This window comes from Rana temporaria, chromosome 6, assembly GCF_905171775.1.
Source record: "Rana temporaria chromosome 6, aRanTem1.1, whole genome shotgun sequence".
Taxonomy (NCBI): Eukaryota; Metazoa; Chordata; class Amphibia; order Anura; family Ranidae; genus Rana; species Rana temporaria.
In genome coordinates, this window is record NC_053494.1 from 169252133 (window position 1) to 169278218 (window position 26086).

The 26086-nt window shown below is 44.0% G+C and overlaps 2 protein-coding genes across 3 annotated transcripts in view; one reads left to right on the forward strand and one right to left on the reverse strand.

The window, feature by feature from the left end:
- Positions 1 to 25877, forward strand: METTL5 (methyltransferase like 5). Of its 2 annotated transcripts, XM_040357785.1 has the most exons (9): positions 1 to 112; positions 3683 to 3841; positions 5246 to 5347; positions 8629 to 8743; positions 11178 to 11362; positions 19868 to 19950; positions 20121 to 20172; positions 23873 to 23922; positions 25079 to 25877. In XM_040357785.1, exons 3-9 carry the CDS (start codon positions 5248 to 5250, stop codon positions 25118 to 25120), a joined length of 627 nt encoding a protein of 208 aa, XP_040213719.1. In that variant the 5' UTR covers positions 1 to 112; positions 3683 to 3841; positions 5246 to 5247; the 3' UTR covers positions 25121 to 25877. The 2 variants fall into 2 exon arrangements, with proteins under 2 accessions (XP_040213719.1, XP_040213720.1); XM_040357786.1 differs by lacking the exon at positions 3683 to 3841 and having other exon boundaries at positions 11 to 112.
- SSB (small RNA binding exonuclease protection factor La) overlaps positions 24880 to 26086 on the reverse strand; it is a 27630-nt gene continuing 26423 nt past the window's right edge. The window contains exons 11-12 of the mRNA XM_040357783.1: positions 25879 to 26001; positions 24880 to 25318 (exon numbers count right to left, since the gene is read on the reverse strand). Of these exons, the coding sequence (XP_040213717.1) occupies positions 25212 to 25318; positions 25879 to 26001 (230 nt within the window). The 3' untranslated portion in view covers positions 24880 to 25211. The remainder of the gene's footprint in view (positions 25319 to 25878; positions 26002 to 26086) is intronic.

The following is a 26086-nucleotide window of genomic DNA, read 5'->3' on the forward strand; positions in this document are numbered from 1 at the left end:
TTGTATTTGTGGGAGGAAGATTTATAGTGATGGACAGGACTCGTGTGGATGTGAGCCACTTCCTGTGTAGGATTGTATCCCTGCATAGAGAGATCAGCTGGAGGCTGTTGTGGTAGGTTGTGTGTGATTGATGGAAAATAGTAATAATGTTATTCTTATAGGCAGTAGATGTTTTATAAAGATGATCACATCCCATCACTGTCACCTGAGATTACATGTGACATTATACTATCCACATGTAGCGTGTGTGTGTGATATGTGACCACTTCAGCTCTGGAAGATTTACCCCCTTCCTGACTAAGGATGAGCTCCGGCGTGTTCGCATAGAACGCGTGCAGAGCCCGTCAGGAAGTCGGCACCAGCGCTGCGCTAATCACAGCCAGGGAGACATTGTCCGATGCTCGGCTGCAGAGATCGGGAAATGTCTGCCTGGCTGTGATTAGCGCAGCGCTGGTGCCGACTTCCTGGTGGGCTTTGCACGTGTTCTATGCGAACACGCCGGAGCTCATCCTTATTCCTGACCAGGCCATTTTTTGCGATACGGCACAACGTTACTTTAGCTGACAATTGCACGGTCATGCAATGCTGTACCCAAACATAAGTCCCTTTTTCCCCCCCACAAATAGAGATTTCTTTTGGTTGTATTTTTTGGGGTTTTTTTTGCGACTGACAATTTTGAAAAAAAAATTAAATGTTTTTACTTTTTGCTATAAACACTTCCAATAAAATTAAAAATTAACCACTTGCTTACTGGGCACATATACCCCCTTCCTGCCCAAGCGAAATTTCAGCTTTCAGCACTGTCACGCTTTGAATGACAGTTGTACGACGTGGCTCCCAAACAAAATTATATAAATATATATAAATAATAAATATCCCAATTTTTTTCCTCAGTTTAGGCTGATATGTATTCTTCCACATATTTGTGGTAAAAAAAATCGCAATCAGCGTATAGTGATTGGTTTGCGCAAAAGTTATAGTGCCTACAAAATAGGGGATAGAATTATGACTTTGGTTTAAATTTATTTTTTATTTTTACTAGTAATGGCAGTGATCTGTGATTTTTTTTATTTTTTTTGTCAGGACTGCGATATTATGGCGGCCACATCGGACACTTTTGACACATTTTTGGGACCATTCACATTTATACAGCGAACAGTGCTATAAATATGCACTGATTGCTGTATAAATGTGACTGGCAGGGAAGGGGTTAACACTAGGGGGCGAGCAAGGGGTTAAATGTGTTACCTGGAAGTGATTCTTACTGTGGGGAGAGGGGACTGACTGGGGGAGGTGACCGATCTGTGTCCCTATGTACAAGGGATACACCATCGGTCTCCTCTCCCTGACAGGACATGGATCTCTGTGTTTACACACAGAGATCCAAGTCCCTGGCATGGGTATCTGGTGGACATTGCGGCCGCCAGTGATGCAGCGGGCTTGTGCGCCCCTCAGTGGCCGGGAGGCCCGAGGACATCAATAGATGTTTTCCCGGACCTGTAGAGCCGCCTTGTGGCCGTCATTTGACAATGGCCCGGGCTCCAAGGAGTTAATTTCTTCATCAATTTAGGCCAATATGTATTCTGCTACATATTTTTGGTAAAAAAAAAAAATCTCAATAGGTGTCTACAAACTATGGGATATGCTCATGGTATCTTTTTATTTTTTTTATTTTTATTACTAGTAATGGTGGCAATCAGTGATTTATAGAGGTACTGCGGCGGACAAATCGGACACATTTGGCACTTTTTTGGGGGGACCAGTGACACTAATACACTGATCAGTGCTTAAAAAAAATGCACCGTCACTGAACTAACGAAACTGGCTGGGAAGGGGGTAACATCAGGGGCAATCAAAGGGTTAATTGTGTGCCTAACCAATGCTTGTGTAGCACTACCCCCGGAGGAGCTGCTGGTTGTTTTGGGTGACTCTCCCAATTCCTAGGGGTGTATGGTGCATATAGCAGTAGTAACGAAATGTCCGCAACAAGTGTCTTTTGCTGTGCTCTTTATTACCCAGCCGGGTAAAAAAAATAAAACTTGTGGTGAAGAAGGTAGAGTTGAAAGAAGAAGGAGAATAGCAAATTCAGGCGTAGTATAGGGAAACAGTCCTGCTCCCACGTGTAACACTTTTTGCGCCACTTCTGCCTGAGTGGAATAGCGTACCTGGACAGGCCTCTCTCACTGACCTGCCATCCAGAGTATCACTCGAACCTTTGAGGAAAAGTCTCTGCCACAGACCCTCCTGAAATGAATTCAGTGAGAAACCTCTGCCACAGGCCCTCCTGATTGTGATTATGGAGATAAACCTCCTTGGTGAAATTACGCCTGGATCTCCTTCAAATTGCCTTCAGGTACCGACTGACAGGTGACCAGCCTCTCAGTGTCCGGATACCTCGATCCCCGGTGGATTGTCGAGACCCTATTGGATCACCAGCCTTTCATTGGCTCTCCTCAGTTGGACTCCCCACCAAACGGCTATACCGCTTGGGATCTTCAGAATTGGGAACCCAGTCGACCACTGGGCTCCCGGCCACGACTTAAATGTTCCGGACCAGCCTGGTCCCAGAACCAGGAACTCCATGTGGCACGTGCGCCCCGGCCCAGTAGGCCATAACGCCGGGTCGCCGTGGTTCAGACACCCTAAAGGTGGATGCCGCACTTGAAGAAGGACCCACAACTAATGGCGTCTGCCCCATAAATACCCTCCCCCAGCATGCATAGCAAGGCTCAACCCTCCTGATTGGCTGCTGGGAAAGAGCACCCAAACCTTGACTCCACTGCTGCCATCTACTGCACTGGGGTGGGAAGAACACCCAAGCACAACAGAATGAGCCCACAGCACAGGCAAGCTGAGACAGAGACCCAATTTGAACAGTTTAACCAGATCAGAGTTTAACTACACTCTGATCTCCCTCTAGATTTAAATAGCAACGGTACTTTGAAGTAACCAGGAGCTATACTTGTGTACTGTGTAGGAGGTGATTTTACTGGGCAAAGGCAGGAACACAGGATCCATGCCTTCCCTACTGACAGAACGTCAATCTGCCTTGTTTACGTAGGCAGACTGCCATTCTGCCTCTGTACAGAATGATTGGCATGTGCCGGTGGACATCGAGTCTATGGTACCCGCTGTATAATCACAGTGGTAGCAAGCTGCCTGTGGCGTGCATTCCTGCCCACTACCCAGAAGAGACAGATCGCGTATGTATACACGTGATCCGATGCACAGCTGACAGTAAAACTGCTATAGGGCAGTCAGCAAGTGATAGAGTAAGGGAGGTTTATAAGCCCCATCAGGTGTTTGTTTTTGTTGTTTGATTTGCATCCCATTGGGGAGATTTCCCTTCACTTCCTGTTTCATAGCCAAAACAGTAAGTGAAGGAATCATTGGCGATCACCATAACTAGTGTCCCCATTGGAAGATTTCCCCTTTGTTCCTGTTCTGGGGACAGCCCAAAGTTTTGAATTTCTTTCTCATTTTAAACATGAAACAAGACAGAGCGTGTAAATCTTCCTAAAGGGGGCATAGTCAACAATTAAAACCTGACAGGCGTTCTAATCCCTTTCCACGCTATCCAAAACTAAACACGGTTTGCTTTTAGTTTTATGTTTGAGCTGTCTCTGATTTAAGCATCGCCTAATTATTACCTGAACCTTGGTGCTTTGTGTATTTCTTCCAGATCTGTGCAGTAATCCATTATAAAGAGCTTCCTGTGATAAAGACTGGTCATTTCTGCTCTCTCTGCTTGTGCCAGGTGACTGGTCTTACCGTTTTCTGCAGGAACCCTGTAGTGGGTTGAGCCTGCTGAGTCCCTCCCACAGCTTTGCACCCTGTACAGGTAGGTACATTTTTCTAAAGGCCTTTGGCACACACAAAGTGGATTTCTAGCATTTGGGGTTTCTGAAAGATATATTTTAGGTGGAAGAAAAAAAGAATCCTCACAGTAAGATTATTTGCTAAATTATACGTCCCCTTTGCTCTGATCCACTCTGCTTAAATTTTGAATTAAAGTGACACTAAACTCTGTTTATAAAAAAATACATATATATAGTATACAAGTTAAAAGACCAGCTATCCGTTTACGACCCGATCAAGCCAAACAGAAGGGAATGAATCCTCTTCTGTATTTTTTTGGCCAGATCGGATTGGACCTAGAGGTTGCTGGGTGTAAACTGACACAAGTCCGTTTACATCTGACTACCAAAAGAGGAGAATGGAGGGTCAGATTGGGTCTGGTTGAAAAACAAAAAGCCGGATTCTACCGGACCTCTTGTGTTAAAGGTTGCCTAAAGCTTCTCCTTTTTATAAGTGGGGTTTTGTTTTAATATTTTTGAGTTGCAATAGGGTTGTTTTAAGAATAAAATGTCTTTAATGCAGGGTTCAACAAAACCCAGGGCGCCAGGTCGCAATTGCCGCACGGGCCGGTAATTGAGGCTACGGGTTTGCGGCCTTCTGCAGGTCTATGGTTCCTTCTGTGATCTGGCACCATCTTATGGTGGCTGTTGGTATGACAAGACAACCAGCAATGCTAATGGAGTTTCCCCTGTCTGTTTTCACTGTCATCTTCTTCCCTCTAATTAGAACCCCCAAACATTATATATTTTTTTTTATTCTAACACCCTAGAGAATAAAATGGCGGTTGTTGCAATACTTTCTGTCACACCGTATTTGCACAGCGGTCTTACAAGAGCACTTTTTTGGGAAAAAATACACTTTTTTTTTTATTAAAAAATAAGACACCAGTGAAGTTAGCCCATTTTTTTTTATATTGTGAAAGATAATGTTACGCCGAGTAAATTGATACCCAACATGTTACGCTTTAAAAATTGTGCTCGCTCGTGGAATGGCAACAATCTTTTACCCTTTAAAATCTCCATAGGCGATGTTTAAAAAAAATTCTACAGGTTGCATGTTTTGAGTTACAGAGGAGGTCTAGGGCTAGAATTATTGCTCTCGCTCTAACAATCGCAGCGATACCTCACATGTTTGGTTTGAACACCGCTTTTATATGCTGGTGCTACTCACGTATGCGTTCGCTTCTGCACGTTCCTGGCTCCTAACTTTTTTAGCTGGCTCCTAGATTCCAAGCAAATTTGCCAAGCCCTGCTTTAATGAATAAGTCTTCTTGTCTCCTTAGCACCTAGTGAGTTGTTTGATGCACACTTTAAAATATTCCCCTTTGGAAAAAAGTAACGTGTTATTGTTTCATTTGCTATATTTATTTTACTCACTTTCCTTTTAGAGATGAAGCTTAAAGAGTTAGAGAGCTGCCTTCAACAGGTTGATACCTTTGAAAACCCAAAACTACTCCTGGAGCAGTATCCTACCAGACCACATATAGCAGGTTAGTGGATGGTGTCACTCACTTGTGACTTGTAATGTTCAGTCAGCTATGACTAAACACTAGATACAGTGTGAAACGCGTCAGCTGTCCAAGTTTTGTTTGTTTGCTGTGGCTTGTAGTGCTGTCCGAATTTTAATAAAGGCTACAATTGTTCAGAGTGGGGCTGTCCAGAAATACATCCTTGTTATATTCCTGATCAGCTTGTATTACCTGGAATTTATTTGTACCATATGATGTGCAAGTACATGGTTGGCTCAAAGTTGTCCAGTGTAACCCCAAAAACAGTCCACACAGCATCAACCTACTAAACATTGTCCAACTCAAAGCGTAAGCTCACCCTACAAGTTACAATCTGCTTGTACAATCTCTTCCATGTAATGCAAGGTCTGTTTGGATACAGATTGATTGAATAGTTTAGGTCCCTGTCCTCATATTAAGTACCCTATATATCAGTGTATAACACGCACTTTTTTTCCCCTTAAAATTGTGGGTGCGCGTTATACGCTGATCCTGTCTTTGTCGGCTGTCTCAGAGCGCCGCCGACAAAGACTGACCCGAGTATACTGGGCACTCGGCTCGGCCACGCGAGAGGAGCTGAACACACCGGAAATCCGGCTCTGCACAGCTCGACCGAGGCGCCAAACTCAAACAGACGGACGCCAGGCAAGACAGCAGACGGACACCGACAAGGCTAGACGGACCCTGCGCAAGGCCGCAGACGGATGCCAGACAAGGCAGACGGGCATGACAGCAGACGGACACCGACAATGCTGGACCGACCCCGCGCAAGGCCGCTATGCCGGACAAGGCCGCTGATGGACGTTGGGCAAGACATCCAAAATGTAATTTTTTTCCTTAAACTTCCCTTCTAAACTTGGGGTGCGCGTTATACGCCGGCGCGCGCTATACCCCGATAAATACGGTACTTTATGTAGGTTTAAAATAGATTTTACAAGTATTGTACGGCCAGATTGTAATGTGTATGGTGACCCCTAGGGCTGCACTACCGTATAAATGGCCTTAATTCTTATTTTCTTCTTTTATATTGTAAAAGGGGCTCTTGTAAAGACTAGGTTCACCTTCTAAAAAAACGTGCACATGTTTTTTCAGGGAAAAAAAAGTGCAAAGCATTCTACCCACTATCGGTGCGATCAGAAAGCAGGTGCACATATGAACACATTACCTCTTACTCAATAAAAAAAAGTGTAACGTGTTCCTAAGGGCCGGTTCACACTGGTACGACATACTCTCCGACTTCGAGAGCAGAAGTGGCATGATATGTCAAAATCAAGGGTTCCCTGTGAGAGCCATCTTCACTGGTCTGACTTTTGTCGGTCCCGCTTTGAAAAAGGTTTCTGTTCCCATATCAATGGAAAACTATAAACAATCCCTACTACGCCATCTTATAACAGCCGCAAAGGCGTGCATACCAATCCTATGGAAGAGTACCGCCTCCCCAACAAAACTGCAATGGCTTAGCAGAATAAATGAGATACAGATGATGGAAAACCTCACAATGGGAATACAGGAACGAGAGGAGATTTATTGGAGGACTTCAACTCCATACATTGAATATAGGGAGCGGAGCTTATAGGGGGGGGAAGGGGGAGAGACCAGGGCTGAACGGATTTTTTTTTTTTTTTTTTGGGGTGGGGAGGGAGGATTCAGGGTGGGTGATTAATATTTCCTCGGGCTCAGGGTACCTCTCCGAGGATGGTAGATGAAGATCGTGGGGCCATGAAGGATAGGGGACCTTGGCCAGTATAGAGGAGATTAGAAATAAAATAGGAGGCTGTAACATAGAGTTCATGAGATGTTAAGGTGAAGATTTCAATGAATGTTATAATGGTGAAGATATTGTAAAAGCTGTACCTGTTGTTATATGTTTGTGGAAGGAACAGAGGAAAAGAGAAAAAAGATATATAAAATAAAGAATTATAAAAAAAAAAAAAAGGTTTCTGCACTACTTTTGTTTGACTTGGGCATGATTTCAGCCCATTGATTTGAATGTAAGGCCATTTATACAGGGGCCAAGTCCAACCCCTGAAAAACAAAACCCACACCATAATCCCCCCCCCCCCTTCTTCACCAAATGATTTGGACCAGTGCACAAAGCAAGGTCCATAAAGACATGAATGAGTGAGTTTGGGGTGGAGGAACCTTGACTGGCCTGCATAGAGTCCTAATCTCAACCCAATAGCGCACCTTTGAGATGAATTAGAGCTGAGACTCTTCAAAACCTTGTGGACAGTCTTCGCAGAACAGTTGAAGCTGTTATAGCTGCAAAGGGTGGTCCAACTCAATATTGAACCCTACAGACTAAGACTGGGATGCCATTAAAGTTCATTGGGTAGATTCAGGTACGGGCGCGCAATTTTAAGACGGCTTAGCCTAGCGTGTTTACACTACGCCGCCTTAAGTAAGAGAGGCAAGTACATGATTCTCAAGGCACTTACCTCCTTACTTAGGGCGGTGTAGTGTAAACGCGGCTGGCGTAAGGGCGCCTAATTCAAATGGGTTGGAGGGGGGCGTCTTTAATGGCAATGAGGCTTGACCTCACTTTTTTTACGTTCTTTGGCTACTGCGCATGCGCCGGGCGCCTACATTTCCCAGTGCGCATTGCGACTAAGTACGCCGTACGGGCCTATTTATTTTGACGTGGACGTAAATGACGTAAATCCCGATTCGCGGACGACTTACGCAAACAACGTAAAAATTTCGAATTTCGCGGCGGGAACGGCGGCCATACTTGACATTGCTATTCCACTAGAGCCTAGCTCTAACTTTACGCGGACTATCTCTTACGTAAACGGCGTAAAAGTACTGCGTCAGCCTGGCGTACGTTTCGTGAATCGGCGTATCCCCTTTACATATTCTACGCCGACCGCAATGGAATCGCCACCTAGTGGCCATCCAAAATATTGCAATCTAAGATAGGACGGCGCAAGCCGTCGTATCTTAGATAGGTTTAAGCGTATCTCTGTTTGAGCATACGCTTAAACTTAGGTCGGCGTAGATTCTGAGTTAGGTCGCTTATCTACTGATAAGCCGGCCTAACTTTTTGTGAATCTACCTATATGTGCGTGTAAAGGCAGGTGTCCCAATACTTTTGGTAATATAGTGTAGTTTGACTATAAAGGTAAATAGTCACATGTGTACAGGTTCACCAAGTCTTTTAAAGCGGAGTTCCACCCATTTCTGTGTTTATTAAAAGTCAGCAGCTACAAAAAGTGTAGAATGGGTGTGATTTGATCTTGTGTATTTCATTCATGTCATTTCAGCGTGTATGCTGTACACGATCCATAACACGTTTGGTGATATCGAAGACAAAGTGGTTGCAGATCTTGGCTGTGGATGTGGGGTGTTGAGTATTGGAGCGGCTATGTTGGGTGCTGGGTGAGTATAACCTGTTTAGTGAGCTTTCTTCCTCTAAAGTGGCATATTAGGGTTTAGTGAACAACATGTTTAGTACAAATGTATGTTCTGACCTGCAGTAAACCATCAACATATTTTTTTTTTTTTTTTTTTTATTGTTCTCTTTCTGATTTTGCTCTGAAATCTGAAGTCCAGTTGTATGGCCTCCTCTTCTGTGCTAAAATTGCTTCCTCCGCTTGTGAACCTTTTTCAAATCAGAACACACTTCACCTCTGGGCTAGAGGACATCCAGCTATATCTAGTTCTTTCCTCCTCTGCCTGGCTTTCCTTTTCTTCATTCAATTTCCGGTTCTTTCCATCATGGAGGCTCAGCATTACATGTTAGCTAATGCAGCCCATACATGATTCATTATCTTTCGTTCAACCGGCACTTTGAATGAGAATGAATCCCTCCTGCGGAGCTAGTATATTCTGACAGTGAGAAGGTTTTACTGCCGTCGGCATACACTAATCAGCACTGCCGGCTATTGCCTGCTGCATTGATTGAATGAAAATTTTCCAACAGGCTGGTTGTACAGAAGTTGATTGAGAGATCGAATTCTGTCTAACCGGCCTGGTCATAGATTAATCAAAAATGGTCCCGTCCCTGCTGGCCAGCTTTAGAAGGCCTGCATGCAGATCCAGCCTGCCTAGAAATGCACACTCCCTTTAGACTGACATCACCAATCTGCGCATATTTCATAGAGAAGCACAGAAACATAGTGATAACATCACTGCGTCTAAAATAAGATTTGTAATGAAAACGGGTTTCATTAATATAAATAATTAGCATATTGGGGAAGGGGGAGGTGCAAGGAAGGCAAAATAAAAGCAGATTAAACTTTTAGGCACATCCCCTTTTTGTTTTATTTTGGATAGAGTGGGTAAACCTTATGGGTTAGATAAGTGGTCATCAACCTTGTCCTCAGGACCCACTAACAGGCCACATTTTATGTATTACCTTGGGGAGATGCAGTCTAGAATACTGCAATCACTGAACAGCAAATGATATCACCTGTGATGTATTTCAGTTATCTTGCAAACCTGGCCTGTTAGAGGGTCCTGAGGACAGGGTTAATGACCACTGCTTTAGATGACCTGTCAAGTTTTGATTGCCGAGTCCCCATTGGGGAGACTTGCCACTCTTTTGTACAAAGTAAGAAATGAAAAGGGAGTGGAGAAATCTAAAACAATAGCATAGTCCCCAAAACAAGAGGTGGGGGGAAACTGTCTAAGAAGGGAATGCCCTTCGCTTTGGGAACTTCCTGTTGGGTCTCTGTGGCAAAAAGTGAAGGGAAAGTTCCACAATGGTATGCAGGCTACAAAAAAAAATAACCAGGCAGGGGTTATAACCAGTGTTGCTCATCTTCCTTTAAAAAGGTAATTAGTTACAGTTACAAGTTACTTGTCCGAAAAAGTAATTGAGTTAGTGACTCAGTTACTTTATTGGCAAAGTAACTAGCTACTCGGCAAAGTAACTGAGATTTTTTTTTTTATATTCTACAATGCAATTACGGTTAATCATATGCCTTTTTTTTCTTTGTGTGACTTTTCTACTGCAGGGCATGTTTTTTTAAAATCTATACCAAACCTAGAAATCTAGAAAGGATTTTAAAGGTTGTCCCGATACCACTTTTTTAGGACCCATACTTTTTTTTCAAGTACTCGACGATACCGAATCCCGATACTTTTTTTTCAATGTGTCCCCAAATACAGCCATGTCCATCCACAGATGCAGCCATGTCCCCCCACAGATGCAGCCATGTGCCCCCATACCTAGATGCCGCCGCTGCCTAGTTAATCAACGTGCGGGGAACATTACAACTTTCATTTGAATAGCTGTGTGTTCCATGCCGCGTATAGACACTCCCCCTTGCTCGGTATGGACGTGTAATCTGCACTTTGATAGACAGATCACCCGTCCAATCCCGAGCAAGGGGGAGTGTCTATACGCGGCGCGGAACACAGCTATTCAAATGAAAGCTTTAATGTTCCCCGCACGCTGATTAACTAGGCGAGGTTGCGGTATGCGGGAATACAAGTATGCGGTAGTATCGGATCTGGCATCAGGGGCATTTGCGGGAGTACAAGTACTCCCGCAAATGCTCAGTATCGGTAATCTCGGTAACGCCACCCATGTAGTGGGAACGGCGTTGCCGAGAGGGTAAAAGTAATCAGGTAGATTACTAGTTACCGGCAAGAGGCCAATCGTTACGTAACGGCGTCTATTTAAACGCTGTTACTTGCAACACTGGTTATAACCCTTTGCTATTTTATCCAAATCCAAAGAACGTTTTGACTATACCTATGTTTTCATTAATAAAAAGCACATTGTCGTTACTCTTACACCACCTTTAAACTATTTCTGGTCTTGTGTCCATTAAACAAAGTTCTGACATCATCCTATGTCCTGCAGTTTATGCATAGGATTTGACGTAGACGAAGATGCTTTGGAAATATTCAGAACCAATGCTGATGAGTTTGAACTTCCAAATATTGACCTAGTTCAGTGTGATATCTGCTCATTGCCGGCTCACTGTCTGGTGAAAGCTGTGGACACGGTGATAATGAATCCTCCTTTTGGAACTAAACATAATAAAGGTATGGTTGTATGTTTGAAAAATGGTTATAAAAAAAAAAAAAAAAAAAAGCATTGTTTTACATTTAAAAAAAGAATGGATAAGTAATATGGACTATTATCAGTTGTATAAAAGAAAAGGGACTGGGTGCCTGAATGATCAATAATTGATATGGGGTGCTGCCCAGATTATAGGGGCAGAGTGTATTCACACAGCAAATAATCATCCAAAAGAAAAAAAAGTGAACACCCACAAGCTATTTCCTGTTTCTTTATTGAATAGGTGCAAACGACATCACAAGGTGTACATGATATTTACCACAGTGTCCATCTTCACTCGGGAGTGCCCCTCCCCCCCTACACACCAAAGTTACCCCCTAAGACCTTCATAAAAGGACTCCCCAGCTAGTGAGCTCCCCCAGGTTCCCACACCCACTATTTGCCCTAGGGCCCCTGATCAAATGGACCAGCTGACAGAGACCTCCCTTAGGAGCTGGGACAGCGCGGCTGCAACTAACTGCCCCCCACAAACAAACCATACCCCATAATGACAACGTGAAAGAAGTATGTTTGAAATCTTTGCACGTTTATTAAAAGTATAAAAAAGAAAAAAAAAAGAAACAAATCACATGTATGTAATTATTCACAGCCTTTGCTTAATACTTTGTTGAAGGACCTTTGGCCCCAATTACAGCCTTAAGTCTTTTTGAGTATGATGCTACATGCTTGGCACACCTATTTTTGGGCAGTTTCTCCCATTCTTCTTTGCAGGACCTCTCAAGCTCCATCAGGTTGGATGGGGAGCGTCGGTGCACAGCCATTTTCAGATCTCTGCAGAGATGTTCAAGTCTGGGCTGTGGCTGGGCCCATCAAGGATATTCATAGAGTTGTCCCGTAGCCACTCCTTTGTTATCTTGGCTGTGTGCTTGGGGTCATTGTCCTGTTGGAAGATGAACCTTCGCCCCCAGTTTGAGGTCCAGAGCAGGTTTTTATCAAGGATGTCTCTGTACATTGCTGGGCCTCAATCCTGCCTAATCTCCCAGTTCTTGCCAATAAAAAAACATTTCCACACCACCATGCTTCACTGTAGGGATGGTATTGGCCAGATGAGGAGCGGTGCCCGATTCCCTCCAGACCTAACGCTTCCATTCAGGCCAAGTGTTCAATCTTTATTTCAACAGACCAGAGAATTTAGTTTCTCGTGGTCTGAGAGTGCTTCAGGTGCCCTTTGGCAAACTCCAGGTGGGCTCTCATGTGCCTTTTACTGAGGAGTGGCTTCTGCCTGGTCACAGTGCCATACAGGCCTGATTGGTGGAGTGCTGCAGAGATGGTTTTTCTTCTGGAAGGTTCTCCTCTCTCCACAGAGTAACGCTGGAGCTGGAGTGACCATCCGGTTCTTGGTTACCTTCCTGACTAAGGCCCTTCTCTCCGATCGCACAGTTTGACCGGGCAGCCCATTCTAGGAAGAGTTCTGGGGCTTCCAAACTTCTTCCATTTTACAGATGATGGAGGCCACTGTGCTCATTGGGACCTTCAATTCAGCAGAAATGTTTCTGTACCCTTCCCCAGATCTGTGCCTCCATACAATTCTGTCTCAGAGGTCTACAGACAATGGCTTGGTTTGTGCTCTGACATGCACTGTTAACTGTGGGACCTTTATATAGACAAGTGTGTGCCTTTCCAAATCATGTCTAATCAACTGAATTTACCACAGGTGGACTCCAATCAAGTTATAGACACATCTCAAGGATGAGCAGTGTAAACAGGATATACCTGAGCTCAATTTTAAGGCCCCTTTCACATTGAGGAGTTTTTCAGGCGGTACAGCGCTAAAAATAGTGCTGCTATCGCGCCTGAAAAACTCCTTCACTGCACACTCAATGTGAAAGCCCGAGGGCTTTCACATTGAGGCGATGCGCTGGCGGGAGACAAAAATCTCCTGTCAGCAGCATCTTTGGAGCGGTATACATGAAAACAATGGTAAACCGCGGCAATACCGCCCACAATGCGCCTCTATAGAGGCGCATTGCGGGCGGTATTAACTCTTTATCGGCCGCTAGCGGGGGTTAATACCATACCGTTAGCGGCTGATACCCGCGGAAATTCCGGCGGTATAGCGCCGCTATTTTTAGCGGCGTTATACCGCCACCGCAGCTCCCGCCCCAGTCTGAAAGGGGCCTTAGTGTTGTGGCAAAGGCTGTGATTAATTTTATGTACATGTGATTCACGTTCTCAATATGGGGTATTGTTTGTAGAATTTTGAGGAAAATAATGAATTAAATCCCTTTTGGAATAAGGTTGTAACATAACAAAATGTGGAAAAAGTGAAGCACTGTAAATATTTTCTGGATACACAGTATTTCAGATTTAAATAATGGGTAAGCGTTGGAATCTGTCAGGGTTTTTTCTTAGTGCTAGGCATGCATGCCACATAGAGAAGCACGTTCTGCAATAGCACAGGAAGTGTTTGTAGGTCCCAATAGGATAAAACTACAAAGTCTTGAGTAAACCGTTCCGTGTTGAAGGAGATTCTCCAAACTTCTGTTTTGGGGACACCATGTACTGAATTTTCTGGAATGCTTGCTCAGTAGTAGTGTCACCGACACCTACTGGATTCTCCAAACAAAAATACAAGTTCTTTAGGTAAGGTTAACAGTGAGCCCCATTCACACCATGCGGGTTGGGCTGCATTGCTCAACACAGGCCCAATGCAAAAACAATCCAACAAGCCCAGTTCACACTAACATGTTGTTTGTATGCTGGTTGACGATGGAACATGCTGCATCGAATTTACAGCACACATGAAGAAAGAAAAAATAAATAAAAATTGTATTTCTAAGAGCCTTTAAGGACAACCTTGTAGAGAACGCAGCTCTGCCTCTTTTACAGGAAACGCACGTAGCCTTTAAATCCCTCCTCTTCCACCATGGCCTCAGTTATTGTGTGGTCTCCATCAAACTGGAAAACAAAGCACACAAGAACTACAAAAACTATGATACACTTAACCAATACTAAGATATAGTAGGGAGGGAAATAGCGGTTGTCCTGAAAGGCTCTTAGAAATGCCGTCGCCAGTAAGTCTAACTAGGCCTTTCTCAAATCGCCTTTCAGGGCAACTTTGGAGAGGATAACCGAGTAACTTACCCTAGGGTGGGACTATTGCCTGCAGTACCTTCCTGCCGAAGGCTTGATCTGCGGTGGACAGTAAGTCCAACCTATAGTGCCGGAAAAATGTTGAGTAGTTGGACCAAGTGGCAGCCTTGCAAATTTGATCAGGCGTAGCACCGGCCCTTTCGGCCCAGGAAGCTGCCGTTGAGTGAGCAGCAATACCTGAGGGAGGTACTTCTCCTTTAGCTTGATAGGCCTCTGTAATTGCTTTTCAAAGCCATCCACCCAACGTACTTTTAGAAGCTTTCTCCCCTTTACGGGGACCTGAGAATACTACAAAGAGAGCGTTTGATTTCCTGAACTTCTTAGTAACTGAAAGAAACTGTAGCAGGCATCATCCCACATCCAGTGTATGGAAAGCTTCTTCTCCTGCATTGATAGGAGCTGAGGAGAAAGTGGGTAGGATTATTTCTTGTGACTGATGAAAAGTTGAAGACACTTTCGGTAGGAAGGCGGGATTTGTTTGGAGGATCACCCAGTCTGAAAAGACTCTAAGAAAAGGTTCTGTATTTCCAGAGCCTGGAGCTCACTGACTCGTCTTGCCGATGTAATGGCAACTAAAAAAATTGTTTTGAGAACTAAACTTTTTAAGGATGTATCTTGTAAAAGTACAAATGGAGCTCCCGTGAGACCCTGCAAAACAATAGACAAGTCCCCTACTGGGAAAAACTTTGAGGGCTACAGGCCTGTTCCGAGCAAGTGCCCTAAAGAATCTAGAAATTAAAGCTTCTCTGGACAGAGATTTTTCAAAATAAAGTGTCACGACACGCCTATCTGGGTTCTAAATGTGTGGATCACAACTGCGGAGGCTTCTCAGGTTTGAACCCAGGTTTCACTCTCAATCAGTGTAGAGAGTTAGGGTTCAGTCATCACAGCCTCAGAGGAGTGATTGACACTTATTCCTTCATAAGCGTCACAAGGCTAGTAAGGGCTATGAGCGTGCATGAAAGGCTTCTTGAAACACTTGGTATGAATAGTACAGATCAGAGGTATGTGAGAACTAGTCAGCAGGCATGAAAGACTTCCAGTAATACAAGGCAAGACAAGCACAGATCACAGGCATGAGGAAACTACTGAGCAGGCATGTGAGGTTTCCACATTACTTGGTAATGATAGCACAGTCCTTAGGCATTCAAGGACTACTAGGCAGGTTAGCCAGGCTGTGTACTTGCGGTTCAGGTGGTGGCTGACTGACGGTGCTGGAGGTCCTGGTGGTCCAGATCAGGGATGGCCTGTAGCAGGTTGCTGGCTGTGGAGGGATGGCCTGTAGAGGAGTGCCGGTTGTGGCTGCAGATTTGCAGATGACAGCTGGCGTCCTAACAAAATAGAGGAACGCCTAGCTGTCTGTCCTGGGCGTTCAAATAGAGCGCCGGGTAGGAGGGGGAGGAGCTGCGACTAACGCGATCGCACTTCCGCGTTCCAGAGTGGAACGCACATGCCGCGCACCAGAAGTGACGCTCACGATGCCCAGAACGGGGGCGTAAATAACGGGGGCGTCGTTACATAGAGCCGCCACCTGGGTTTTCAGGGTGCTGGCTGCTAGTCCTTTCCATTTCTTCATGGAGAAATTCCAATGCTGAAACAACACTCTTAACTTTAAGGCTTTTGGAAGAACACCAAGAGTTGAACTTCTTCCACACTTTTACGTAAATGGCCCGAGTTACCTCTTTTCTACTAAAGAGTAGGGTCTTTACTACTTTATCGGACAGTCCATTTAGCTTTTTGGAGGTCTTCCTCAGAAGCAAAGCAGTTGGGTGTAGCCGGTCTGCTTCCGGATGGTTCACAGAGTCCTGTGTTAGTAGGTCCTTCCTGGATGGTAATTTCCATGGAGGTTTTGCAGCCAAGTTTAGGAGTGTCGCAAACCAAAGCCTTTTGGGAGTGATCAGGATTAAGTTGGTATTTTTTTCCCTAAATTTTCTTAGGACTAATGGGATTAGAGGAAAGGGGGAAAAGGCATAACACAGCTGGTAATGCCATGGGTGTTCTAGAGCATCTGTGCCTACAGCCTGGTCCCTTCTGTGGAGAGAGAAACATTTCCAAATCTTTGAATTTTGCTGACTGGCAAACGGGTCTACTTGAGGTTGCCCCCACTCTTTGGAAATCATGGTGAAAATTTCCTGGTTCAGACTCCACTCTGCCTCCACCACATTTCTTCTGCTTAGAAGGTCCGCTAGCAGATTCTGAGATCCTTTTTAGATGGACTGCTGATAAGGTCACATTTAGCTCCGCCCAGGATAATAACTGACTGGCTAGTTCCATGAGACCTCTGCCTCCTGGTTTCCCCTTGTTTGAGCACGTAAGCTACCGCTGTCCTGTTGTCTGACAGCATTCTAGGTTCCAAGCCACCACTGTGGAGGCCATAGCAGGTTTAAGACTGGCTGATGTGGAGTCCCATGCCTTTTTAAGGAGGGAGTCCGCCCTTTTGTCCATTGCATCCTTCAATACTCCCATGTCCTCAAAAGCGAGGTCTGTACATTGGGAAACCTGTGAGAAAGCAGCATCTATTCTTGGTTTCTTGTTCCAAACCTCCGACTCTTTATTTTCAAAAGGAAACCTTCTCCTAAGGGTCTTGGAAAGAAAAGGTCCCTTCCATTCTTTTTTAATCGTGTCCGATAAGACTCTATGGGTTGGGAACACTCTATGTTTGGAATCATCCAGATCCTGGTACATTTTATCGTGGACAGATAATTTCTACTCTTGAATATCTAGAGTAGTGTAAATTTGCTTTTAGCAAATTGTCCACGTCCTCTAAGGACAGTTTTGTATCTGGAGGCTCTTTCTTCTTCCTTCACATTGCCTTTTGCCATGAATCCCTCAGAGGGTTCTTGCAGGAGGGACACTTCCTCTGGTTTCGTGGATTTAAATGTTTAGATTTGCCTATAGTTTTTTTTTTTTTCCTGAAACGAGACAAAAAAACAACTCGCCTAATGTTCTAACCTAAAACAAAACCCAGTGCCAATAGACCACCACCAGACAGATAAAGTGTCCCCAGCAGTGTAAAAAAATTAATAGCAACCACCTAATCCAAAACTGCAGGGTCAGAAAGAAGTAACTTCCGACCAAGCAGCCACAGGCCCATAAGGATCAGAATCAAATGCACCACTGTACCCCTCTTACCTGGGCCTGACCGGTGCTTGCGGTGCCTGCTTCCGCCATTGCTGTTGATCTCTCCTCCATCTTTGGTAGAGAATGCAGTGGGAAAAAAACGCTGGGTTTTTAAATTTCCCGGTTTCTGCTGTCATAAACCGGGGCTGGAAACGGAAGCACTGGTCTGAGGACCCACCCCTAGTCACTGCGTTCCAGGCACTTAGAACCACGAGCGCCGCGCCACGCCCCCACAGGAAGCCGCATCACCGGACATGACGTCACCCGGAACAGACATGCGAGACACGCCGCTGACCACCAGAGCCATGCCTCCTGTGGGTCCTTCGCTCATGAGCAGGCAAGACTGGGGACTCCAGAACACCCCCCGTTTGAGGTGGGGTGGGATGTTCACTGCACTCCAGGCAATAGAAATTAAAAGGAAAGCCTATCCCTCCAACCTTGGAGAGAAACGCAGCTCCCTGGTTCCCCTGCTGCTTCCACCATGGCGGAGGAAACACAATAACTGAGGCCATGGTGGATGAGGAGGGATTTAAAGGCTATGTGTGTTTCCTGTAAAAGAGGCGGCGCTCCCTTCGCTCCAAGATTATCCTGAAAGGCGATTTGAGAAAAACAAAGACAACTTGAGTGCATTTATTCAGAACCAGTGTTAATTTTGTGGCAGCAAATTTCGATTTAGTTTTAGGCTACTTTAACACTGAGGCGTTAGAGGCACTTTACTGTCTTTTGTGGCGCTAGCGGGCGAAAAAGGGTTAAAATCACCCACAATGATTTCAATGGGCAGGGGATGCTTTAGGAGTATACACTGCTGCAAAGATGCGGCTTGCAGGACTTTTTTTTTTTTACTGTCCTGCCAGCTCACTGCTCCAATGTGAAAACCCTTAGGCTTTCACATTGGAGGGAGAGGAGTCTCTCTTTCAATAAGGCGCTATTTTTAGCATTATAGCGCCTGTAATGCGTCACAGTGTAAAAGTAGCTTTAGGCCAGGTTCACACCTATGCGAAATAAATGCGCGTTTCCCTGCATTTAATTTGCATAGCAGGAGAATGTGACTTACTCTCTATGGAGTCGGTTCACATATCTCTGCAGCGGGTGCGGTGCGCCGGAAAAACGCGTGCCTTTTTTGGTGCGTTTCAAGATCTATTTCAGGCTGAAATCGGACCTGAACTGGTGAACCAGCACGCACTGTGAGCCAAATGCGGGGACGGTATGAACCCGGCCTCAGCCGTATTTGGTCGACTAAAACTCCATTGAAATTTGACGTCAAAATTAACACTAGTCTGTAGTGCGTGGTCTTACCTCAATTCCATAAATAATAACATATTCGATTTTTCACTCCAGCAGTATATAATGAGTTTGGAAATTGGAGAGAAATGCTTAAAAACTCCAATACAATTTAACTACATCCATTACATTTTTAGATGACTATTTAGATGAGTATTTAAGCATTTCTCTCCAATTTCCAAACTCATTATATACTGCTGGAATGAAGAAATCAAATATGTTATTATTTATGGTATTAAAGGGGTTGTAAAGGTAAAAGTTTTTTTACCTTAATGCATCCTATGCATTGAGGTAAAAAAAAACATCTGACAGCACCACCCCCCCTCCCCCGTTTTACTTACCTCACCCCTCGAAAGTCCCATGCGCGTTCTCGTCATCCTGTTCGGTTCCCAGCCTGGCCGTTGATTGACTAGGCTGGGCGGATTGATAGCAGCGCAGCCATTGGCTGGCGCTGATGTCAATCACAGCGGATGACGCGGGGCCGAGTGATACAGTCGGCAGCTATGGCCGCCGCTGTATCACGGGAGCGCGCTCACAAAAGCTTTCCACCATGCGAGGGAGCTCGCATGAACGTGGAAAGCTTTTGCAAGGAGGAGCCGAGACAGCCTCCGAGGGACCCCAGAAGACACGGATCGGGGCCACTCTGTGCAAAACGAACTGCACAGCGGAGGTAAGTATAACATGTTTGTTATTTTTAAACTAAAAAAATCTTGCCTTTAGTGTCCCTTTAAGGTAAGAACACGCACTACAGACTAATGGTAATTTTGATATCAAGTTTCAATTGTATTTTAGTCGACCAAATTAACAATGTTTAGGGCTAAATGCAACAGAGGTAGTGTGAATCCAGCCTGCATGTTCTTTGGATAGAAATAAAAACACTTGTGTAACCGTATATGCTGATGACTGTTCCGATTTTAACATTGCTGTCTGTACAAGGTCCACTGATGTGCTTTGACATTTTTTTTTTGTATTAGGTATGGACATGACATTTCTTAAGACAGCTTTGCAAATGGCAAGGACATCTGTATATTCCCTACATAAGACATCTACACGAGAGGTAGGGTCCTTATTGAAAGAGATCATCTTTCCGAGTACTGAAGCAAACGATTTGCATTAGGCTATAGTTATCTTGGTGCGTCCAAGCATGCACAACTGTGATATGAGAAGTGTTACAACACAACTGTGTACAATATTTGTTGCATTTTAACAAGGACATTGTTTGTTTAGCATATCCAGAAAAAGGCTGCCGACTGGAAAGTGAAGATGGAAGTAGTAGCAGGTAATTTCCTTTATAAGACCATTACATTTTGAAATCTGGCATTATATTAACCCCTTCCTGTCCAGCTTATTGTAATATGATGGCCTGGCAGGAGCTCTGTTATGCTGGCCAATCACCTGACAATTGTACACAATGAATGGCTTTGTTTTATGCCATTCACTGTGTACTGTTGTGATGCGCTCTGCAAATGGTCACATGGTACAGACAGGGCCAATCACAGCCCATCTGTACCATGTGATTAGCTGTGGGTAATCACAATAGTAAACACTGAATAAATAGTTTTCATTCAGAAAAAATGGTTGCTTAAGACCCCTTTCACAGGTGCTATTGCGCTAAAAATAGCACCTGCAAACTGACCCGAGCAGTGCGCTAGCAGGACAGTAAAAAAAAAAGTCCTGCTTGCCGCATCTTTGGAGTGGTGTCTATACCGCTCCTTCACATTGAACTCAATGGAACACTGCGGCTACACACCTTTGCAGTAGTTTAACCTTTTCTTGGTCGCTAGTGGGGGGGGGGGTAAAACTGCCCCACTAGCGGCTGAATAGTGTTGCTAAAAATAGTGGCGCTTTATCGCCGACCATGCCTTAAACGAAGATTCAAGAGTTATAAGAAAATCTGTGTACAAAAACAAATCACCTCCCAAGTAGTAGAGTGTTGCTCTGGCCACTACTATTTTCCCTATTGACATACTGTCACTAGTCTGTGTCCTTAATCACATTGTGCTGCTGCAATGCATTTAAAAAAAGTTTATAGTTTTCCAAAAAAATGGAGCACACCATGCCTTTTTATACAATTTCCCCCCAAAAAAAGGGGGGTTGTTTGGATATCTAGACTGTCTTGGCATATTAGGGCCTGAAGAAATGAGGCCATTAGTAAATCAGGTGTGATTAATTTTCAATGATTGGCACCATATCTTGTAGACTAACTTTTTTTTTTTTACCAAAGAATTGTAGCAGTATAAATTGGTCAAATTTTGTAAAAAAAAATTGAAAAACAAAACAGCGACGATTAACCACTTGAGACCCACGCTATTGACAAAAGACGTCAACAGCGCGGTTCTCAGGTGCAAAGTGGACGTCATTTGAAATGCATTACCCGCGCGTGCCACTAGGGGGCGCGCAACCACTGTGCCGCCGCATCGCTGGGGACCCGATGCGGGTACCTGGCGGCCGCGATGTCCGCGATCGTCGGTGACACAGCCGGTAACAGCAGGGACGTGGAGGTCTGTGTGTAAACACAGAGCTCCACGTGCTGTTAGAGGAGATCGATCTGTGTCTCTTGTACATAGACACAGCATCGGTCACCTCCCCCAGTCACCCCCCTCCCCCCCACACAGTTAGAACACACCCAGGCTACACAGTTAACCCCTTCCCTGCCAGTCACATTTATACAGTAATTAGTGCATTTTTATAGCACTGATCGCTGTATAAATGTGAATGGTCCCAAATTTGTGTCGAAAGTGTCCAATATGTCCGCCGCAATATTGCAGTCTCAATAAAAATCCCAGATTGCCGCCATTACTAGTAAAAAAAAAAATAATGAAAAAAAATCATAGTTCCGTTCCATTTTGTAGGCGCTATAACTTTTGCGCAAACCAGTCGCTTATTGCGATTTTTTTTTTTTTACAAAAATACGTCAAAATACGTATCGGCCTTAACTGAGAAAAATTTTTTTAAAAAAAAAAAATGGGAGATTTATTATAGCAACAAGTAAAAAAAATATATAGTTTTTTTTTTAAATTGTCGCTCTTTTTTTGTTTATAGCGCAAAAAATAAAAACCGCAGAGGTGATCAAATACCACCAAAATAAAGCTCTATTTGTGGGGAAAAGGACGTCAATTTTGTTTGGGAGCCACGTCGCACAAATGTCAGTTAAAGCGACGCAGTGCCGGAAGCTGAAATTTCGCCTGGGAACGAAGGGGGTTTATGTGCCCAGTAAGCAAGTGGTTAAAGATCACCAAAAGAAAGCTGACCATGCAGTTGTCATTCAAAGTGCAACAGTGCTGAAATATGAAAATTGGCCTGGGCAGGAAGGGGGTAAAAGTGTCTGGTATTTAAGCAGTTAAACAACAGACAAGACCGTTTTATAAACACTCCAAAAATGGAGACTCAAGGCCAGACAGGTGCTTAGTACTGCTTAATGGGTTGTGACCCATACAAGTCTATGTACTGTACTGAGTGGGTAACATTTACTAAAACTGATGCAGCCATGCATAGTAACCAATTCGCTTGTTTAACCACTAGGGGCCCACGCTATAGTCGAATGACGGCTACAGCGCAGATCCCAATTGCTGGGAGGACGTCAATAGACATCCTCCCCTTTACACGTGTCCCCACTGTGATCATGGATCCGAGTAAGGGGCTGGTCCCCGGCCCCTTATCAAGTGATCTAAACAAAGCTTGGTAAACTTTTGTTTTCCTCCTTGCGCTGACAGCGTGAGAAGAGGGGAAAAAAAAAAAAGGCAGATTACTGGCTGCTGTGAAAGAGGCAATTCTGCCTCATGAGTGCACACAAGTACTGCCTGCCAGTGCCAATCAGTACCACCTACCAGTGCCCATCCTCATCAGCGTACTTCAATGAAGGAGAAAAATTACACATTTGCAAAATTTTATAACAATATAAAACGGTTTTGTATTTTTTTTTTTTTTTAAATAAAAAACACACGAGGTGATCAACTACCACCAAAAGAAAGCTTCCATTTGTGGGGGGGAGGTAGTGTTGTATGACCGCGCAATTGTCAAAGAGTGAACGCTGGTCTGGGCAGGAGGGGGGTTTAAGTGCCCAGTAAGAAAGTGGTTAAGCTTCAACAATAAAACCTGATTGGTTACTGTGCATAGTTGCCCAAGTTTTAGTAGATTGCCTCCATTGTGAGTAAAGATAAAATGCCACACAGTTGGTGCCGATCTGGTTTGAGGTCGTTAATCTTATTTGTAGGGCAACACATTTTCCATTCCACTTAAAAATGTGGGCAAAGCAGCAACTTAAAATTGTATCTTGTTTTACTCCTTGGTTGCTGCAAAGAGATAGCTTGTATTCAGGGGTTGGGGTTTGTGACTTGCTCCCCTGCTTGTCACACAATAGTGCTGCCGTTTTGTCTACCACCACTGTTACATGGGAGCAGGGAGACTCCTCAGCCCTGTAGAAGCCCAAACAGCATTTGCTCCTTTAATGCTTAGCAGCTCGTGTCCAACAGCTGTAGCCTCCTGGAAACAGGACAAGAAGGCTGACATTCATTTTTTTGCCAGGCTTTGGGGAGCCCTTGCCAACATAGCCTACAGTTAAGCAACCTAAATTAAGACATTTACAACATAGTGCATTATATATCTAAAAATGGTTACCCCACAGCTTGTGCTGCTTTATGCAAAGGGTTAACTAACCTTTTATACCTGTGCATCACATGTGAATGATTTACTGTACAGCTAGGCTGCGAAATCAATGACAAGTGGCACATATCTGCAAGCATATCTATGCACAGATCAGAACAGCCTGCCGTGTCTCAAACTGGTTGCCCTTCTACTGTTGCAGAACTAAAATTCCCATGAGGCATTGCAAGGCTGACAGTTACAAGCAGGACTCAAAGGCATGATGGGACAACAGCTGGAGGGCTGCCAGTTTAAGACCCCTGCCTTAAAGTGATTGTAAACTGCAGCTGGTAAACAAAAGTGTGTGGAACAGTTGTAACTTTTCACTTTGTTTATAGAGCTTCGGTATGATCTTCCAGCATCTTACAAGTTCCACAAGAAGAAATCTGTAAGTTCATATGCATTGTTCTGTGTCAAATTGTATAGTAAACTATAATGTGGTTGTACATGCAGGAGTTTGCGAAAGCAACCATTTACTAAGGTAGCAAACACCTCTCTCCACTCCTGCATTACAGGATAAATCTGGCACCAGTAAACAAAGCTCACAGGAGCTGATGCATTGAAAACAGCCTTATCCCTTCAGTAAAGAAACAAAGCCCCCTACAAAAAGAAATTTCTATCAGGCGTGCAGCGATTCCAGCAAAGATTGGAGTTGCTGGTCACCAAAAAGGCTTTCAGTAAAAATAAAAGGAAATGGGGGTTGCAGAAAGTTGCTTTGGCCATAGATTATGAACGCAAAGCCCAGATCTGGTTGCTGTGAAAAAAAAAGTTAAAGTTTTACTTTAAGCGTTTGGATAGGGTAGAGAGGGATTTAACTCCTGTCAGTTTTTAGTGCTACACGACACCTCATTTAAAAAAAAAAAAAAAATATTCCTCCCGTTTACCATATTCAATGAAAGTATATAGAAAAGCAAATTGATAACATTTTGGGTAGTCCCAGAAAAGAGGGGAAATCTGACAATAGTTCTAATGGCTCGGAGGTGCCCCCAAGGAATTCCCTTATTTTGCAGTAATTTCTTCACTTTGTTTTGGCTATGGGAAGTGAATGGAATCTACCCAATTGGGCACAGATGGCAAAAATTAGACCAGGGGACCTTTCCTAATCTGTCCAGAATGGGATTTATTTTTTTATGGCAAAAAAAAGACACCCCCCAGGTACCCTCTCTATCCCCCCTCAAAGTGCCAAATGTAGGGGGTGCGAACAAGTGGAGCTTCCTTTAAACATTTGATTTTGCTCCAGTTTTCTGGGAATAACCCTCCCAAACCACCCCAGAAAATCAATTTGCTGTTAAAAAAAAAAAAAAAAAATGAATAGGTTTTCTGTTAGTCATTAAACTGAGAGAAGCCAAGTACAATCTACTTTTTATTGAATATATTACATGTAAGGTGTCAAAGTACATACTTCCCAGAAGAGTTACTAACCTGTATTAAACAAACAAAAAAGTGTTTGTATTAACATAAATATAAAGTTTCAGTTAGCAAATTTTACAAGTGCCATTCATTCAATGACTCAAAAAGTAACCAAAATAAAAAAATCGTTGCAGGTTGACATAAATGTGGATTTCATCAGATTCTCACTCGACTGACATTCAGCATCTGTAGACTTAAAATATGCATTCGCTATTTTTTGGAATTTTATTTTTTGTTATAAAAACACATCTAAAACCCCAGGCAGAGTTACTGGTCTTCTGCAGTCTTCTGTTGCTTTGCCACTGGTGCTTCAGGGGATTTCTCCTCCAGCTGCCTCTTCTTGGGACTTCCATTCCTGGCATCACCTGTTCCTTCTGTAAAATGAAGAACTGAAAATAAACATCTGCAACAGATTCTCAATCTATACTAAAACCAAATGCTTCAATGCCAAGGAGCCAACAAGGATGTTTTTCTGCAAGACCGTGCTTATTGAGTGAAAGGGACAGCTGCTGCTGGATGACGCCTCAGAGAACCAGCCATGAAGATCATACTTGGCTTACAGCTGAACTCCAGGAACAGTCTGGGGCAAAGGATTTGTTTTTCTGCAGTTTTGTGAGCCAAACAGCCCTTCAACAGAATACCCAGGTTCTCAATTAGTACAGCACAGGATGTGGCGACTCACTCCCCAGCCTCCTAAGGCAACACGCTCTACAGACACCTACTTGGGTTACTAAAGTTAGTTGCATTAAAGTTAGAGGCCTCCTGCAGTTGCCTTTTTAATCTGCATTCTTTGCTGATCTTCCGGTGACAAAAGAAAAAAAAAAGTGTAAAGACGGCCCACAACACCCATTTACCCCAAGTTTACATTAAACTGTGTAAAGCTGCTCCCGTGGGGCACTTGTTGAATAAAAGCTGTACTGAAATAAAAACCCACCTTCTGCGTCCTCTTCATCACTGCTTTCAAACTTCTTTTTCTTTCCTTGGTACTGGATTCTCTTCCTGGATGAACTGTCATTTCCTTTACCTCCCCTTCCTTTGCCTTTAAATTTCTTACCACCTGTATTTTAAAAAGGAAAATTAAACGTTAAGAGTTTTTTTTTCACACAAAGCTCATTAAAAGTTTAATGATACACCCAACATCT

Bases quoted from the DNA above. Each gene is read 5' to 3' on its own strand.
- METTL5 (XM_040357785.1), top strand. From the start codon at position 5,248: ATGAAGCTTAAAGAGTTAGAGAGCTGCCTTCAACAGGTTGATACCTTT. The intron at 8,744-11,177 runs GTGAGTATAACC...TATGTCCTGCAG, and splicing joins GCGGCTATGTTGGGTGCTGG to TTTATGCATAGGATTTGACG. The intron at 19,951-20,120 runs GTAGGGTCCTTA...TTGTTTGTTTAG, and splicing joins ATAAGACATCTACACGAGAG to CATATCCAGAAAAAGGCTGC.